At 47.1% G+C, this 17,469-nt stretch overlaps 2 protein-coding genes across 5 annotated transcripts in view; both read right to left on the bottom strand.

The window, feature by feature from the left end:
• Positions 1–17,469, bottom strand: part of MFSD13A (major facilitator superfamily domain containing 13A) — a 294,129-nt gene that overhangs the window by 132,722 nt on the left and 143,938 nt on the right. The window lies entirely within an intron of this gene.
• Positions 1–17,469, bottom strand: part of SUFU (SUFU negative regulator of hedgehog signaling) — a 138,625-nt gene that overhangs the window by 18,149 nt on the left and 103,007 nt on the right. For 3 of the 4 annotated variants that reach the window (XM_053583064.1, XM_053583065.1, XM_053583066.1), the window contains exons 9-10: positions 6,012–6,146; positions 2,423–2,561 (exon numbers count right to left, since the gene is read on the bottom strand). In XM_053583064.1, coding sequence (XP_053439039.1) covers positions 2,423–2,561; positions 6,012–6,146 — 274 coding nt within the window. Of the gene's footprint in view, positions 1–2,422; positions 2,562–4,725; positions 4,754–6,011; positions 6,147–17,469 lie in introns of those variants that run through there. The other variant, XM_053583068.1, reaches the window with a different exon arrangement.

Below are 17,469 nucleotides of genomic sequence, written 5' to 3'. Positions count from 1 at the left end.
GGGCCCCAGCCAGCCTTCCCAAGAGCTCTCCTATGAGCGGGCCCCATGGTGGACCACACTAATGAGCCCATAACATAGGCCTTTGATTAAGCAGTTCCCAGCACAGCAACTTTACTGAAACACGCCAAGGGCAGTAGCTCATTCCCACCGCTCCCTGGTTCCCCAGGCAACAGCCCATGGGAGGGGACACTGTGCTGATCATTTAGCGGGTGCAGAGTGCTCAAGCTCACTGAGGGCTGCCAGGGAGGTGAGGGGGTTGTAGTGCTGGGAATGAGAACCTCAGCAGCCAGGGCATGAGGCAACATGACATCTGCTGAGTCCTATGGGGGCCAAGGTTCCTGAGGTGGGGACTACCCTCCTCAGGGCAGGAAGGACAGTCTGCGAGGGAGGGCAAAGCTCCCAGAGCAGGTTTGGAGTTGAGGGTGTGGAATGTAACCGGGTGGAATTTATTCTTTTTTTTTTTTTGTAGAAACAGAGTCTCACTGTACCGCCCTCGGGTAGAGTGCCGTGGCGTCACACGGCTCATAGCAACCTCTTAACTCTTGGGCTTACGCGATTCTCTTGCCTCAGCCTCCCGAGCAGCTGGGACTACAGGTGCCCGCCACAACGCCCGGCTATTTTTTGGTTGCAGTTTGGCCAGGGCTGGGTTTGAACCCGCCACCCTCGGCATATGGGGCTGGCGCCCTACTCACTGAGCCACAGGCGCCGCCCGGAATTTATTCTTGAGTTTGAGGAGACCCAACCCCTATTCTCCCAAGAAAATGTGCCCAAACCTTCATTACACACATGCTATCTGAGGACACTGCTGCTGAGACCTGTCAGCACCCTGTCATCTATTGTCAACAATGACCTATGAACTCTCAGAGGCTGGGATCTCCTGAACAGTCTGCACCTCCTTACCAGCTCTGCTCAGGAGAGCGACCTGTTCCTTCCTGTTCTCCACAGAGGCAGTGGTGGCCCCTGGGGGGGTGGGGTAAGTGGGACAGGGGAGCAGCCTTTTCCACTTGTACTGGGCTAACTTCAAATGTTATACTTCGGAGCTTTTACTACAGTAACTACCACCACCACATGGACAGAAATCTAATGTTACCAAGTGGGATTTTTTTTTTTTTTTTTGTAGAGACAGAGTCTCACTGTACCGCCCTTGGGTAGAGTGCCATGGCGTCACACGGCTCACAGCAACCTCTAACTCTTGGGCTTAGGCGATTCTCTTGCCTCAGCCTCCTGAGCAACTGGGACTATAGGCGCCCGCCACAACGCCCGGCTATTTTTTTTTGTTGCAGTTTGGCCAGGGCTGGGTTTGAACCCGCCACCCTCAGCATATGGGGCCGGCGCCCTACTCACTGAGCCACAGGCGCCGCCCCCAAGTGGGACTTTTAAAATGTATTTATAACTTTATGGTTCAAAGTAATTTTGTTATGAAACAATATAACAACAACAGTGGAAAAAGGCAAGATAATTTATGGAACGCAATATCCCTAAAACACTAGCTTCCATTTCTACCTCAGCTTAATCTGGGGAGTGTGGTTGGTGTCCTTTGTTTGCTGTTTGTTTTAATTAAGGGTTAGTATTTTGGTGGTGGGGGAGAAGGGTGGCCTGGCCTGAAGGAGGAGAAATTATGCAGACACACAGACAGTAAGTATGCCTGCATTAAGAGTATATACGCTCCACAGAACTCCCAGGCTGGGTTAAACACATAAAACCAGCCCAATTCTCTCCCAGTCTCCTGTAACCCCTCATCCTTCCAACACTATATTCTTTCAACACACTACAAACAAGGCACATCCACTTTAATATACTTCTGAGAGAGGTAAGATGAAGTGTTTGTTCCTCCCCCAACTCCTAACAAACAAATATAAGTCCACAAAGGATACTGTCTCTCCCATACATTGCGGAGTATGGGGGAGCAGGCTGAGCACCCATAGGGACCAGGGGCAGGGTTGGAAGGAGGCATATGGCTCTTAGGCCCCAGCATCCTGCTTGACAGTAGCTCTGATGCTTGCTTCAGCCAGAAGAGCAAAGGAGGGACAAAGCATTCTAGATAAGCCAGCAGGTTTCTGCTCAAGACAAGCTGGGTTTCCATCAGGAGGAATAGAGGAACTATTACTGGGGAACGGGGAGCAAAAAGGGGAGGCTCAGGCCACTGAGGCCTACCAACAGCCAGGGCCTAGAGAATTATCATAAGTGTCTCAGGTGACAGGATGGGAGAGGGGGCAGGAAGTACTTCTGGAGCTGCTGGGGTAGCAGCAGCATCCACATTCCATAACCACACACAGGCCTCAGGCTCTGATCCAAGAGGCATTTCATAACCAAACCCTCATGAAGGAGTGCCACCAAGAGCTGCCAAGGGGAGAGGAGGGCGGAGCAGGCATGGGGAGAGCCTACAGAAAGAAGGTCAGGAGAAGAAAGAGAGCCTTCTTACTTGTAGCCAGGGTCCATGAGCTGCATAAGGATGCTCCTCAGTGGCAAAGGCGCCTTCTACTCCCGTGGAAACAAACGTGATGGCCATGTCACCTGTGATACTTTTATATGTAAAGTGCCGTCCATGCAGGAGCCTGCCCCTGGGGAGGTGAACATGGAGACAGTGAGGATCTGGGCCTGGAAACAGCCCCCAAAACAGCAGGCCTTGCCAAGACTCTGGAACTATGGAGAACATGCTCTGTGGGCCAGGATGCCTGATAAGTGCCCTCCTGACTGCTCACCTGCCTGATAAATGGGAGACTATGCAAACATGCTCATTTCAACACCTTCAAAGAAAAGCTTCTCTCATGAGTTTAATAATGTCATCCTTCCAAAGGGCTCAAAGTTAGCAGCAACAACTCCAGATCAGAGTTCAAAAGAACTGCAGAAGTAGTGGAGTCCACCTCTCTTAAGTACTGGTGACGAAACTGAGGCCAGAGATGAAAGTTAGCAATATGACCAAGGTTATGCCCAGAGGTGGGGGATGGAGGTGAAGTAGTATCTAAACAAAAACTTTTTTTTTTTTTTTTGAGACAGAGTCTCACTATGTTCCCCTCAATAGAGTGCTGTGGTGTCACAGCTCACAGCAACTTTAAACTCTTGAGATTAAGTGATTCCCTTGCCTTAGCCTCCCAAGTAGCTGGGACTACAGGAGCCCACCACAATACCTGGCTATTTTTGTTGCAGTTGTCATTATTGTTTAGCAGGCCTGGGGCGTGTTCGAACCCGCCTGTCTTGGTGTACGTGGCCAGTGCCCTAACTACTGAGCACGGGTGCTGAGCCAAAACACTTTTTTCTTTAAGAGACAGGGTCTTGGGCGGCGCCTGTGGCTCAAGGAGTAGGGCGTCAGTCCCATAAGCTGGAGGTGGCGCGTTCAAACCCAGCCCCAGCCAAAAAACAAAAGAAAAAAAAAAAAAGAGACAGGGTCTTGCTCTGTCACCCTGGCTGGAGTGCAATGGCCCCATCACAGCTCACTACAACCTCAAATTCCTGGGCTCAGGCAATCCTCCCGAGTAGATGGGACTACAGGCAAATAGTTTTGCTATTTTTTATAGAGACAGGGTATCCCTTACTCTTACTCAGGCTGGTCTCAAATTCTTGGTTTTAAGCTATCCTCCTGCCTCAGCCTCCCAAAGTGCCAGGATTACAAGTGTGAGCCACCACGCCCAGCCTCTAAATTTCAGAGTCCCTGGGATGACAGTATAGTGCCTTCATAGCAGGACATTTCACAGTGTCCAGGGAAGAATCTGCTAATTGCTTCTGGACTTTTCCATAACTAATTCAGATGGCTAGCCCAAAGGCCACAAGCACATCTTAAAACAAAAGTAATCAAACAAAAAATACTGAAGCCCCTGTAGTCCCAGCTACTCGGGAGGCTGAGGCAGGAGAATTGCTTAAGCCCAGGAGCTGGAGGTTGCTGTGAGCTGTGTGATGCCACGGCACTCTACCAAGGGCCATAAAGTGAGACTCTGTCTCTACAAAAAAAAAAAAAAAAAAAAAATGCTGAAGCCAAGTGGGGTCACTCTGATGGAGCCACTGAGAAGTTGTTAATCCCTAGTGTGGAAAAATACCTTGGAGAAGGATGAGCAGGGGCAGAGGTGCCAGTCAACGAAGGAAGCAAACCCTGTTCTTTGCTTTCTCAGGCTGCCTTAGATTAACCCTTCACTAGTCTAAAAACTCTGAGCCTGAGCCATGGGAATGGCTAGGAGGCAGCAGTTGGGGTCCTGGTGGTGGGCCCTGCTGGGTCCCACTCATTCTGACTGCATGGTATCTTTGCCCTGATGCCCAGGATGGATGGCCTTGCTGGTTACACTTCAGGCTCCTTCTCTGGGCTTGGGAGACACTGGAGAGGGTACAAACTGTCTAACTTCTTCTTCCTTGTCACTGTTCTCGTGAGTTTTGTGTTACCTCTTGTTGCCTCCCCTGCTTTCAAAGTTGAGGGTGGAACTCCAGAGGGCTGTGGAGGAAGTCAGATGCAACAGATTCAGCCCAGTGCAGCATTCCTGAGCAGAGAGCTGAATTCTGGCTATATGACTGGGATTCTGGCACTGTGGACAGCAGCAGAAAGGACACAGGTGGGCTTCCCAGTCTTATAAGGAGTCCGCTGGGCTAGACAATGGATCTGAAGAACTGACTGCTCAGCATGAGAAAAGCAGCAAGCAGGAGAAATAGAGCCCAACCCACCAGAACCCTCACCCCAAATCTTAGTGCTTTTGGTGACCCAGCCATCCCCTGACCTTGAGCTTGTGGAGTATCTGGGGGCATCTGAGATCCCCTGGATCACAGAACTTTCCTAAGGGAAATAGAACTGAGAAACAATTCTCTGAACACTGGAAAGTACTTCAGCATCTAATCCCTTGGATTCCCAGATTCCAAAACTTGCAAATGAGGAAGGTCTGTCAACCAAGCGGTAAGGCCTGAGACCAATGGGGCTCTTTGGCCATAGTTTTGGGCCCAGTGGGGGTTGCTGCTGCTCTGGGCTAGACAAGAGATACAGAGAAGAGAGCACCTCTCAGCCGGGAGCAGTGGCTCACACCTCTAATCCTAGCATACTGGGAGGCTGAGATGGGTGGATTGCTTGAGATCAGGAGTATTCAGGATTGCTTGAGACCAGCCTAAGCAAAGCGAGACCCTGTCTCCACTAAAAATAGAAAAAAATAGCTGGGCATTGTGGTGGGCACCTGTAGTCCCAGCTACTCAAGAGGCTGAGACAAAAGGATCATTTGAGCCCAAGAGTTTGAGGTTTCTGTGAGCTATGACACCATGGCACTCAACCATAAGCCACCCGAGTGAGACTTTGTCTCAAAAAAAAAAAAAAAAAAAGAGAGAGAGAGAGAGATGGCCAGGTGCAGTGGCTCATGCCTATAATCCTAGCACTCTGGGAGGCCAAGGCAGGTGGATTGCTCGAACTCTTTAGTTTGATACCAACTTAAGCAAAAGTGAGACCCTGTTTCTACTAAAAATAGAAAAACTGAGGCAAGAGAATCACTTGAGCCCAAGAGTTGGAGGTTGCTGTGATCTACCCTGTTTCCTCGAAAATAAGATCTACTTACAGGAAAGATAAGACATCCCCTGAAAATAAGAAGCACATCTTTGGGAGCACACCTTAAAATAAGACACTGTCTTAGTTTTGGGGAAACAGGGTATGTATGATGCCACGGCACTCTACCCAGGGCAATAGGTTGAGACTCTGTCTCAAAAAAAAAAAAAAAGAGGGAGAGCCCCTCTCTAGGAATGATCCACAGGGCCAACTGGCAGCCACTGCTCAAAGTGGTGGGCCAGAGGCCTGGTGGGCAGGAAGAATACTCGTAGCCTAGTGAAATGGGGGCTCCTGGCTGGTCCAGAGTCCCCAGGCTCCCAAACTGGCCTAAGACAAAGAAGTTCTCCTCCCTTCTTTGAGCCCCAGACCCTGACAGGTGGCTCATTAAAGGAGACAGCAAGCAAAGGCCTGGTGACTCCTTGAGGGCTCTCGAGGATTTGGGCACTGGGGGAAGGGCTTGGGGAGGCTCTAAAGTATCCCCTGAAGACCAAGATAGATGCTGTGGGCTCACCTTAGGCAGAGAGGAATAAGGGCTCCTGACTCCTGGTTGAATTTCAGATGCACACTCTCCAGCTGCCGTGTGCGGATCAGCTCATGGGGAATAATGGCCGTCGAGCTGTCACTTTCCAAGCTATCTTTGCGGCTCCTGAGAAGCAAGCACAGGAACAGGTTTAGCACAAGGTAAAAACCACAGAGAGGAGCAAAATGGCAGTCTCTGGATGGGCACCTGAATAATAATGACAGTGATGGTGATTGATGATAATGAGAACAACCACCATTCAATATGTGTTGCCAAGTGCCAGCGACTGTGCCAAACACTTCTCACTGGCTAGATGCGCCACAACGCCTCCCAGAGGTGAGTACTACTATTATCTCCTGTCTACAGATAAGGAACTGGAGATCAGGGAGGCTAAGTAACTTGACCAGGTAGCACAGGCAGGGAATGAGTGGAGCTGAGGTCTGGTCTCAAGAAGGTCTGGTTCTAAAGCCTGCATCTTTGGCCAATACACTATATTAAAGTTTATGGCACAGCAGCTTGTTTTTTTCCTGGGCTATCAGCAGGAGCTTCTGGGAGCCCTTTTCTACTGCCTCGGATTAACAGACCCTGAGCTCTCCAAGCCTGGGGTGGTCAGCTCCAAGAGCTTCTATCCAGGTGAGTCTAAAAATGCTCCTGCCAATGGCTGGGAGCTGCAGTGACATCCACAACCTCCATCTAATCCAGACAGAATACAATCCTCAATAAGGGGACAGAAGCCAGGCTCCTAGAAGTAGACTAGTGGGCTTGTCTGAGAGGTAGAACCATACCTCTCTCCATACCCCACTGGACTTCAAGGCCCCAAGATCCCCATACCAGATTCCTCCTGACTGTGACCTTGGCCACAGTGAATGGTAACTGCTGCCTTATACGTCCTTGCTGCCTCATACTTCCTCCTGCCCTGCCCCATGCCAACAGCTTGTCTCACAGCTGAACCACGGGGTCCCTTTGCATGCTAAGATTTGCTCTTTCAAATTCAGCTGCCCTCACTGACAACCTCTCAAATATGCCTCAGCCAAGAATCACTAATTGATCCCATTCAAAAGGCCGGATCCTGGTTTGCGCTCTGAATCTCAGAACAATTCCCCAAGTGTCCATCAAAATACTGGGTGAGAAGCTCTCCTTATTAATCATTCAAGTGGTAGGCAGCAGCCACCCAGGATGACAGCCAGGCAGCCACTGAGGGGCAGGCCCAACCTCCTCACACATGGGGGAGTGGGAGCTACAAACTGGAAGCCTGCAGCCAGGGAGGCCTCCACAGAAAGGTGTGAGGTCAACAGGCAAAGAGATGGAGGATAAGGTTAGACAGCTAGGGCCCTGATGAGGCAGTGGTTTAGAAATGCTCCCAAGGTAACAAAGACTTCCCACCAGCTGGTCTTCTCCCGCATGAGGATCCACCCTCAGATTTGACTGCTCTTTCGTAAAGCAGTCCCTTCTCTGGTTTCCTAAAGCAAACTCTAAAACTTCCTTTTCCCCTGGCTTCTCCCTGGCAAACTCTTTTCACAAGATCTGTGAAGGAGACAAATGCTACAGCCAAGGGGGTCACAGTATTTCTAGGACTGGAAGGAAACTCTGAGGCTGTTTAATCTACCTCTTTCCTTTACAAAAGAGAGCCAGTAATGCATCCAAGGCCACAGAGCAGGTTTGTGGCAGGCCAGAGTAGGAGCCTCTGACTTCTGACCAACTCTCCTTCCCTTCTGCCAGGGCTGCCATATCTCCCTTCTGAGGGGTGGGGACTCAAGAGTAGGTAACACAGGGGTGCCCCCCCAAAGAGTAGCATTCAGGAATCAACAGCACCCATGTTAGTTGGGCACCAGGTCCTCTGCTAAATCCATAGTTTTGCTCACTGAATCCTCACAGCAAGCACTGTGGTAGGTTCAGTTAACCCTTCTTTATAGATGAGGTAACTGAGGCTCAGAGGGATGAGGCGACAAGCCTAAGGTCTCAGTGTGAGTTTAAGTGGAAGAGCCAGGGTGACTCACAATTGCTCCCCTGTGCCATCTCTGATAATAGGTTCTCACATCCAGATGAACCACCCTGCACCTGAAAGGGGCTGAGGCCTGACCTGCCCAGGAAGGGTCTGCGGGAGAATCCCAGCTTCTCTGGTGCAGGCAAAAATGCTGATGAACAGCAATGGGAGGTGGGGTGAGGCCTGGTGGAGAGGAATCAACAGCACACAGGGCTAGAAACGTCTCAAGCTGGAGGAAAAATAAATTGTTGAAAGTCAGCTAAAGTCACCTTGGTAACTGCCACAACACACTCACCCAGAACGAGGACATCAAACCCAACTGCAAACAGCTTTAAAGAAATGGAAAAGAACTTAATCATCTGAAGAATTAATGTGACAAGTGCCCACATTTACACCTCCCACCAACCTTCAATCATTTGAAAACATACTTTAATCTTTTAAAAGAAAAAAAAAATTGCAAAATGCTAGATCTGCAGTCCTGGAGCTTGGGTATTTCCGGCATGCTGCTTCGATGGAAACCCGGCTGTTCCACACACAGAGGAGCCCAGCTTTTTGCTGATTTGTTTTTTCTGGACATCGATGCAGAAGCATGAATTGTTCGTGTGGGCTGGATGAGGTATTAAATCTGCAGCCGACACAGGTTTGCAATGTTTTGCATGGTTGTCAGCTTAATCTTAGTCATAAAAAAATAAGTAGTGTGCTCGGCAGTTGGCCTAATTTTTCAGTTGGGCTGTTTTCTCCCAGTAGAAGAGAAGACAGGGCTTTGCGGGCTGGAAGGGAAAGGGGTTCCCAGGGAGGCATGGCCTACATCCACAGGGAACTGCCAGGAACATGGGGGCAGGGCCAGGGCCATGCTCCAGGAGACAGAGTGACTAGCAGCACAGGTTCTGGGTTTGAATTCTGTGTGACCTTGGGCAAATGACTTAACCTCTCCTTAAGCTTCAGTATCCTCTTGATGGGAATAAATAACAATATGGTCATTTTAAGGATTAAGTAAGATGACTCATGTGAGACACTTGACAGTGCCTGCAATGTCATAGGTGCTCAAAATATATCTCATCAATGCATTAATGTGTTGACGTTAGCTTGTGGCCCCTAAAGTCTATCTGCTCTTCCTGCAGGAATGTTGATGGCTTAACAGAAATGTCTGTCTTTACCAATTGCTGCTGCGCAGGTCGGTCCCTCTGCTGAGCAAAGGTTCTTGCTCTGAGCTTACAGAGGAGACTTCTGAGAAGCAGCTTGAAAGGGCTCTCGACTTCTTTTTTTTTTTTTCTGTAGAGACAGAGTCTCACTTTATGGCCCTCGGTAGAGTGCCATGGCATCACACAGTTCACAGCAACCTCCAACTCCTGGGCTTAAGCGATTCTCTTGCCTCAGCCTCCCGAGTAGCTGGGACTACAGGTGCCCGCCACAACGCCCGGCTATTTTTTTTGTTGCAGTTCGGCCGGGGTGGGTTTGAACCCGCCACCCTCGGTATATGGGGCTGGCGCCTTACCGACTGAGCCACAGGCGCCACCCAGGGCTCTTGACTTCTTGAGTGTACACTACAGGCCCTGGTCAACCACTGGTGCTCTGGGAAGGCCCAACTACAGGCCAACAAAAACCCTTGAGGCCTTTGTTCCTCCAAGGGAGAAGTTGGTAGGACCTTAGTCCTTCTCCAGAGCCTTCTTGCAATTCTCAAACTACTGGTCTTCAAGTTGCTCAGAGGTAGTTTATCCATCTTCCCAGGACAGCCTTTCAAATCCCCGAGGCTGCTCTCATCTCCCCTTGATAGCTTCTTTCCTTAGTATCTGTGGTCCTAACTTTCAACTACATTTTAACAAGTTCTGAAATCCTCGATCTATTCAAGTCACCCTTCCATGGACTCATCTTAGCTTGTCCAAAGCCAGACTGTCAATATCTGTAAGTGAACTGTTGTATATGGAAATAAATTCAGCATGTGGTCTGATCAAGTGCACATCACAGAGGGACTATGATCTCTTATTTGGGACAGTATTTCTATTAAAACTGTCATCAAATTATCTATTCTTTATAATGTCATCATACTACCAACTCATACCACACTCCCACTGTCAATGAAATCTCCCTCAGGCTTTCATGGGCTCCCCTTAGACCTCTTCTTCCCTACCCAGTTCGTACTGTTAATTATTTGGACCTAAAAGCAGAACTCTGCATTATCTGGCTAGTGTTTCAAGCAGTTTGGGCATTTCTGAGACCTGACTCTGGCATCCACCATACTGGCATTTCTTCTTGACTTCACATCACTGACAAAACTGATAAATTCACTGTCAATGTTCTCATCCCATGGGTGGTGCCTGTGGCTCAGTGGGTAGGGCACCATCCCCATATACCAAGGGTGGCAGGTTCAAACCTGGCCCCTGCCAAACTGTAACAAATAATAGCCGGATGTTGTGGCGGACACCTGTAATCCTAGCTACTTGGGAGGCTGAGGCAAGAGAATCGCCAAAGCCTATGAGTTGGAGGTTGTTGTGAGCTGTGACGCCACAGCACTCTACCGAAGGTGATAAAGTGAGACTCTGTCTCTTAAAAAAAAAAAAAAGTTCTCATCCCAGGCTTTGATTAAACAGTGGACAGGACAGGCCTAGGCAGTCAGGCTGACAGACTAACATCATTCTTTGGGTATCCTTATCCAACCAGTTGTAAATCAACCCAACCTTCCCATCATCAAGCCCCTCACCCTTCTGGATGCTCTCCAGACACTTCTGTCTTGCCTATGACATCAGAACATTCTCAGAATGTCTTACTAAGCCTAACTTATAGAAGGTCTATAGTACTTCCTTTGTTTAGCAGGCAGGTAAGCATTTCTAAAAAGGCAGTGAGGATCATCTCTTTCCCCTCCCTTCCTTTTTCTTTTTTTTTTTTTTTTTGAGACAGTCTCACTCTGTTGCCCTCGATAGACTGCTATGGCATCATCATAGCTCACAGCAACCTCAAAACACTTGAGCTCAAGCAATCCTCTTGCCTCAGCCTCCCAAGTAGCTGGGACTACAGGCACTTGCCACCACACCTAGCAGGTTTTTCTTTTTTTAGTAAAGACAGGGTGTTGCTCTTGCTCAGGCTGGTCTCAAAATCCTGAGCTCAAGTAATCCATCTGCCTCAGCCTCCCAGGGTGCTACAGGTGTAAGCTATCCTGCCTGGCTGGTTTTTGAAACTTTTGAATGCTTCTAGTCTGCCAACACCTCTCTCCCATTCTCTCAAAGATTACTGACACCAACTTCATGGATCTCACTTGCCTATTCTCCGGGTGTTCTTGGGTGCAATACACAAAGGCCAGGAGATCTGAAATCAGGGCTTCAATCCTTTTGTCAGTGCCAGTATGACCTTTCCTAGTCTGGTGACCATTTGTTTATAGATGCACCTCAAACAGAACAAAAGTAAATTTTGCTTTCTCTCTGCTACTGATTAATGTTACTCTACAGAGTAATGCAAAATTTACTTTGCTTTCTGTAAGTTAAGAAAGTAGGTTTTCTTTCTTCTTGCTTAAAAGAGAATTACAAAAATAAAGTCCTTTTTGCTGATCACAGTACTTTTTGCAAGACTCAGTTCTCATTTTCAGCTCTTCTTGACTCTGCTCTTAAAGTCTGTGCTGACTTTACTTCTCCTTCCAGCAATTATTCACATTCTTTCGAAATTTTGAGTTGTGTGAAGGATTTCTTATATACCTGCACTGGTCCTTTGAGGTATTATATCTCGTTTTGATTTTCAGAGGACTATTTACAATGATATTAAGAGACACCTTTTATTGAGCATAGACTATGGTGCTGGTCCTATGTCAAGCTCTTTTATATACTTTATATACTTTGCTTCCTTTAATTTTCATAACAACCCTATAAATAGGCATTATTTTTCTTATTTTATAGATGAAGACATAAAACTCAGAGTTTTTTTTTTTTTTTTTTAGACAGAGTCTTATTTTGTCACCCTCGGTAGAGTGCCGTGGCGTCACAGCTCACAGCTACCTCCAGCTCTTGGGCTTAGGCGATTCTCTTTGCCTCAGCCTCCCAAGTAGCTGGGACTATAGGCACCCACCACAACGCCTGGCTATTTTTTGTTGTTGTTGTTGCAGTTTGGCCAGGGCCAGGTTTGAACCTGCCACCCTCGGTATATGGGGTCAGCACCCTACTCACTGAGCCACAGGTGCCGCCCAAAACTCAAGAGATTTAAATAACTAGCCTAATGAGTAAATAAAGAGCTGGGACAAAACCCCAGGTCTCCCTGATGTCAGTTAAAGCATAAGCATTATATATGTATTTCTCCTAAGAAACACAGCTGGCATAGTAGCTCACAACTATAATCCTAGCACTTTGGGAGGCTAAGGAGGAAGGATAGCTTGAGGCCAGGAGTTATAGTATAGTCTGGGCAACATAATGAGACCCTGTCTATAAAAAATGCAAAAAAATTAGCCAGGTATGGTGGCTAGTGCTAATAGTCCCAGGTACTTGGAAGGCTGAGGGAGGAGAATTGCTTGAACCTAGTAGTTCAAGGTTAAAATAAGCTATGATCACGCCACTGCACCCCAGCCTGGGTGACAGAGCAAGACCCTGTCATCTCCGAAATAAAAAAGAAACTTCAATCCCTTTGAGTCTTTCCCTCAAAAGGCCATCAACAAAGATACATCTATCTTTTCCTTGAACTCTTAAAAGAACTGCTTTCCTGGAAGATAGGGCAGGACTTCCCAGAGGGTATTCAATAGTTTTAAGAGAAGGCTCTATAAAAATGGTTGTGGCAAGAGTTGGATACAATATCCTGTATCTCAGATTACAGATTTACAAAATGTTGGCATTTTGGACTCTGGGGAGGACTACAGAGGGAAAACAAACTGGTTTCATTTTGTGTAAGCCAGCATTTTCCAACCTTAGCCAGAGAACACCCTTTCATTTAACACCCACAAAACTCCCTAAAAGGCTGTGGGGACCTCCTCTGGGGACCACAAGTCCAGGGTTTTCCCTCCTGAACTTTACCTGTCCAAGCTGCTTTCTCCCAGGACTGTCACTCCTACTCCATCCTCCTCCTTGCTGGTCAGGATTGGGGCCACAGCTGAGTCCCCTCATTATCTTCTTTACCCTGAGATAGATGCTTTCCAAGGGGCCTTTCAGATGCTTTCACTGCTCACTTTCAACTGAGGCCAGGGAAGCTAAAGTTCCCCTGGGATTGCCTTGGTGCAAATTTTGTGTTTTTTACCTGCAATGTGTCATCTTTTCTTTTCATCAGGCAGGGCAAGCTATAATAATTTATACAATACCATTTAACTTTTTTTAAAGCTATTTATTTATTTATTTATTTATTGTTGGGGATTCATTGAGGGTACAATAAGCCAGGTTACACTGATTGCATTTATTAGGTAAAAACCCTCTTGCAATCATGTCTTGCCCATTTTTTAAGCTTTTTTAATTTTTAAGTTTAAAGAGTCAAATGGTTCCATAAGGTTCATTACTATGGTCAGCAGTCTTCCCATTCCCCCATCCTAGAAGATAACCACTGTCCCTCTGTTAACTGATTTTTTTAGTATTTTCCTTGACATTTTTAACATACTAGTTCCCAGTATTTCAAGTTTTATCTATTGACTCCCCAGTTTGGAAATTGAGCTTTTAGCTCTCTCCCATCCACCCTCCTGCCTTCCTAGCTTTCCAAGATAGCTGCACTGTAAGTCTGTGCAGATCTGTAGTAAGTGCTTACATTATTATGGCTATATCAATACTGTTTACAGCAGAACCATGTAGTATACTTACTATGGTCACTTTTCCTTTTTGTCATGATTTTCTTTTCTCCTTGGATTTAACAGCTTAGTGTTCTATGTGTTTAGCACTAATTCATTTAGAATTACTATTTTTTTTTGAGACTGTCACTTTTGTAGCCCTTGGTAGAGAGAGTGTCATGGTATGATCATAGTTCACAGCAACCTGGGACTACAGGTATTTTAGAGACAGGGTCTCACTCTTGCTCAGGCTGGTCTCGGACTCCTGAGCTCAGGCAATTCACTCGCCTCGGCTTCCCAGTATGCTGGATTACAGGTGTGAGCCACTGCGTCCAGCCAGTTAGAGTTACTAAGGGTCTACAGATCCATCTCCCAAGACTTTCAAATATATCAAGTATTTATCAATTTTATCTTCTTTTTTTTTTTTTTTTTTGTAGAGACAGAGTCTCACTGTACCGCTCTCGGGTAGAGTGCCGTGGCATCACACGGATCATAGCAACCTCTAACTCTTGGGCTTACGCGATTCTCTTGCCTCAGCCTCCCGAGCAGCTGGGACTACAGGCGCCTGCCACAGTGCCCGGCTATTTTTTTTTTGTTGCAGTTTGGCCGGGGCTGGGTTTGAACCCGCCACCCTCGGCATATGGGGCCGGCGCCCTACTCACTGAGCCACAGGCGCCGCCCCAATTTTATCTTCTTAAAGACATTTCTCCAGAGGATCCTTCCAACCTATTCCCATCTGAGTTGGCAGCCTTCCATTCTGCTGCACAGCTGCCATCTGGGATCACTCTTACCCTTCACCCTGTGATTCTCCTGCCTCCTTCTTATGTTGGATCCCATTTCCTATACCCCATCTGTCTTCCTCACTCATTCTGATGGAGCATATCCTCTAAGATTTTACTTTATTTTTTAGTATGCACCTCTTAGCCAAATGGTCTCCTCTGACCTGCCACTTTCTGGGGTTTCCAGGCAAACTGAAATACCAACTTTACTCTGTATTGCTATGTAGGTTTCCAAGGCCTTCTTTCCAGTTTTTTCCTCCCTGTGAATTGGCAGGCACCTCTTCCACTTTTATCCTCTCTTACAGGCAATACACAATGGTGAAGAGGCCTGGATCTGGAGTCAAACAACCCGAAATTCAAATCTTCACTGAAACCTATTCCTAAGAGTCTGACTCTAGGTAAATTATGCACCTAGCTAAGCCTCAGTGTTCTAATTTGCAAAATGGGAACAACAGCCCACAACACAGAGCCTGGCACATGGCACTGTGCAATAAAAGTACTACCTCGCCACAAGAACCTGTGCAGCACCCCAGGATTCTCACTGCACTGGGAGCACCAAGGAATGCTTACGGGTACGACCTCGAGACACACCTCAGTAATTCCAGAATCCATCTAACTCTATCACTTAGTCTTTACCACTTGTCCATATGACATGTTCTGTATTTACACTTCTCACTGCGTACAGTGGTTTTTTACATATCCTAACATACCTTCCTCTCCTTCCATTGTCAAGATAGATCCTGGCATATAGTTCACAGTACACACTCTGGTCATCCTACCTAATGGTACAGAATGACAGGATCTGTTTTATCCATATTTCTTCTCTACCTTGATCTCTTCAAATTGAAAAGTGTTAATTTTTACAAGTTAGCCTAAAGGGCCTATTCTATCCATGGCAGCAGGGATGTGAGCAGATGAGCTGAACCACCAAGACTCCTTTTAATCATAATCTCAGTCCTGTGACAGTTGTGACATCTTCACTGGCCACACGACTTGGGGCCTTCTCCTTGGGGACACCCAGGAACAGGAACCATGGTATCAGGGTTGGCCAGTATTCAGGAGTGAAGTGGATTTGGCTTGCTAAGTCCAGCCCAACCTCTGGTTTCTGCCTGCTGCCTGGGAGATTATTCCTTTTGCTTTCTGATTGTTGACGAAAGCACTGAACGTTCCAGAAAGAGAATCACCTTTGGGTCTCCCTTCAGGGCAGGACCAGGAGAGGATAGGAGTGTAGGGTAGAAGGTGAGGGGACCAGCTCACTTCCAAAGTTACTGTTAAGCACAAGGCTGTATCACCTGGTCACTCTGACAAATTCTCTGATAGGGATAATACCACCAGTAAAAGGTCACAAAAGGTTATTGGTAAATACCAATAACCAATGATAAAATGCATTATTTTCATTGTGAACATTCCCAAAATACAATGTGACAATGGAATAGTGGGGACAAAGTGTGGCTGAAGAAGACAGGGCAAGTAAACCCTGCATGAAGGTCAGGGGGTTGCCTACTCAACTTTTTTTCTTTTTAAGTTTTATTGGACAGCTTCCCTCCCAAACCAGAATGATTCAGAGAAACTCCTACCTAGCTAGCCAGTAACTTCTCTGGGCACCAGGGACCTCATCCTTAGCCTTGCCCTCTGACTTGGGCGGGGGCTTTCCCTGCTTTCCTGAATGAGCATGCTCTCGCCAAAGCCCTGGCTTTCCTTTTTCTGACACACTGAATCATTTCCTTTTTCCAGCTCTTACCTTTGAGCCTTCCATTTCGCTTCCCTGGAAAAGTGACTCACTGCTGAAGTGTTAGGTGACACTGAGGATCAAGGATAGGTGATAAAAATACTCCTGATCGTGCAACTTGAGGAAGGGGGATGCAGCGTTTGGACTGAGAATTCAAAGTGCCAGTAAGGAACTCTGAAGTTAGGGTGTTAACAATGGCCACAGCTTCATCTCTTTGGGGATGTGGAACAAAGAATAGAGTTAAAACAGAAATTTACCCTCGCCAGATTTGCTGTAGAGCCCCTTGTTCTACCCTTTGAAGTGTGTATTTCTGAGGAAGGCACATAAAGGCACTTAGCATGACAACATGGATCAAGTGAGGTAGGCAAAAAGGAGACTCCTAGTCCAGGAAGCAGGGAGCAGAGAGGACTGGGCCATTTCTCCATCAACCCTGCAGAGCCTGGCTGGGGCCATAGAATAGGGCTGTTTCTTTTTTGGGTTTTTCTTTTCAGTGCAAACAACCGTACTTCCCCAACGTGGGAGTGGTGAGGGAAGCCAGCATGACAGAGCAGGCTCTGGGCTGGCCCCAGCATCGACACAAAAGACCCTTAGAGCAGGGTTACCTAATATTGCTCTGCTGGCTAGTGGCACTAGCAACAGCCCAGCTGTTTCCCCAGATGGAAACTCACCTTCCTTCACCCAAATTTACTGGTAGATTGGATGCAAACAAGATATTTTCTTCTTCTAATTAATCTTCATGGACCTCATAGGCTGAACAAAACATAATTCTCTCTAAAAGATGATTCCCTGGCCAGGTTACAGCTATTCAAGATGGGAAAGAGGCAGGAAAGTCATCCCATTCAAAAGGCCAAACAGATGGGAGCAGACACTCATAAAAGCAGAGAAAAAAATATATGTGTGTACACGTGTGTGTGTGTGTGTGTTGGGGAGGTGTTGCAGATGAGAATGTCACAACAGGAGAACTCATGCTACAAAACCTTAATTTGCCAGGAAATTAAGTCTAAAAAAAAAAAAAAAAGGTCTTAAAAGCTGCTGGTGCAATTCCAGAAGACCAAGAAACTTGGCTCAGTAATGATAGTGAGTCTGCTTTTCAAAGTGCTTCTCTTCAGTCAGAGACCTTCCCCCTCTAATACATGTGTACACACACTTGTATCAGCTCTGCCCTTTTTTTTTTCTTGAGACAGAGTCTCACTCTGTCATCCCCCAGTAGAGTACCGTTGCATCAGAGCTCACAGCAACCT

This window comes from Nycticebus coucang, chromosome 3 (assembly GCF_027406575.1).
Source record: "Nycticebus coucang isolate mNycCou1 chromosome 3, mNycCou1.pri, whole genome shotgun sequence".
Lineage (NCBI taxonomy): Eukaryota > Metazoa > Chordata > Mammalia > Primates > Lorisidae > Nycticebus > Nycticebus coucang.
Note: the sequence above shows the minus strand (reverse complement) of the source record. Positions and strands in the feature narration are given on the sequence as shown.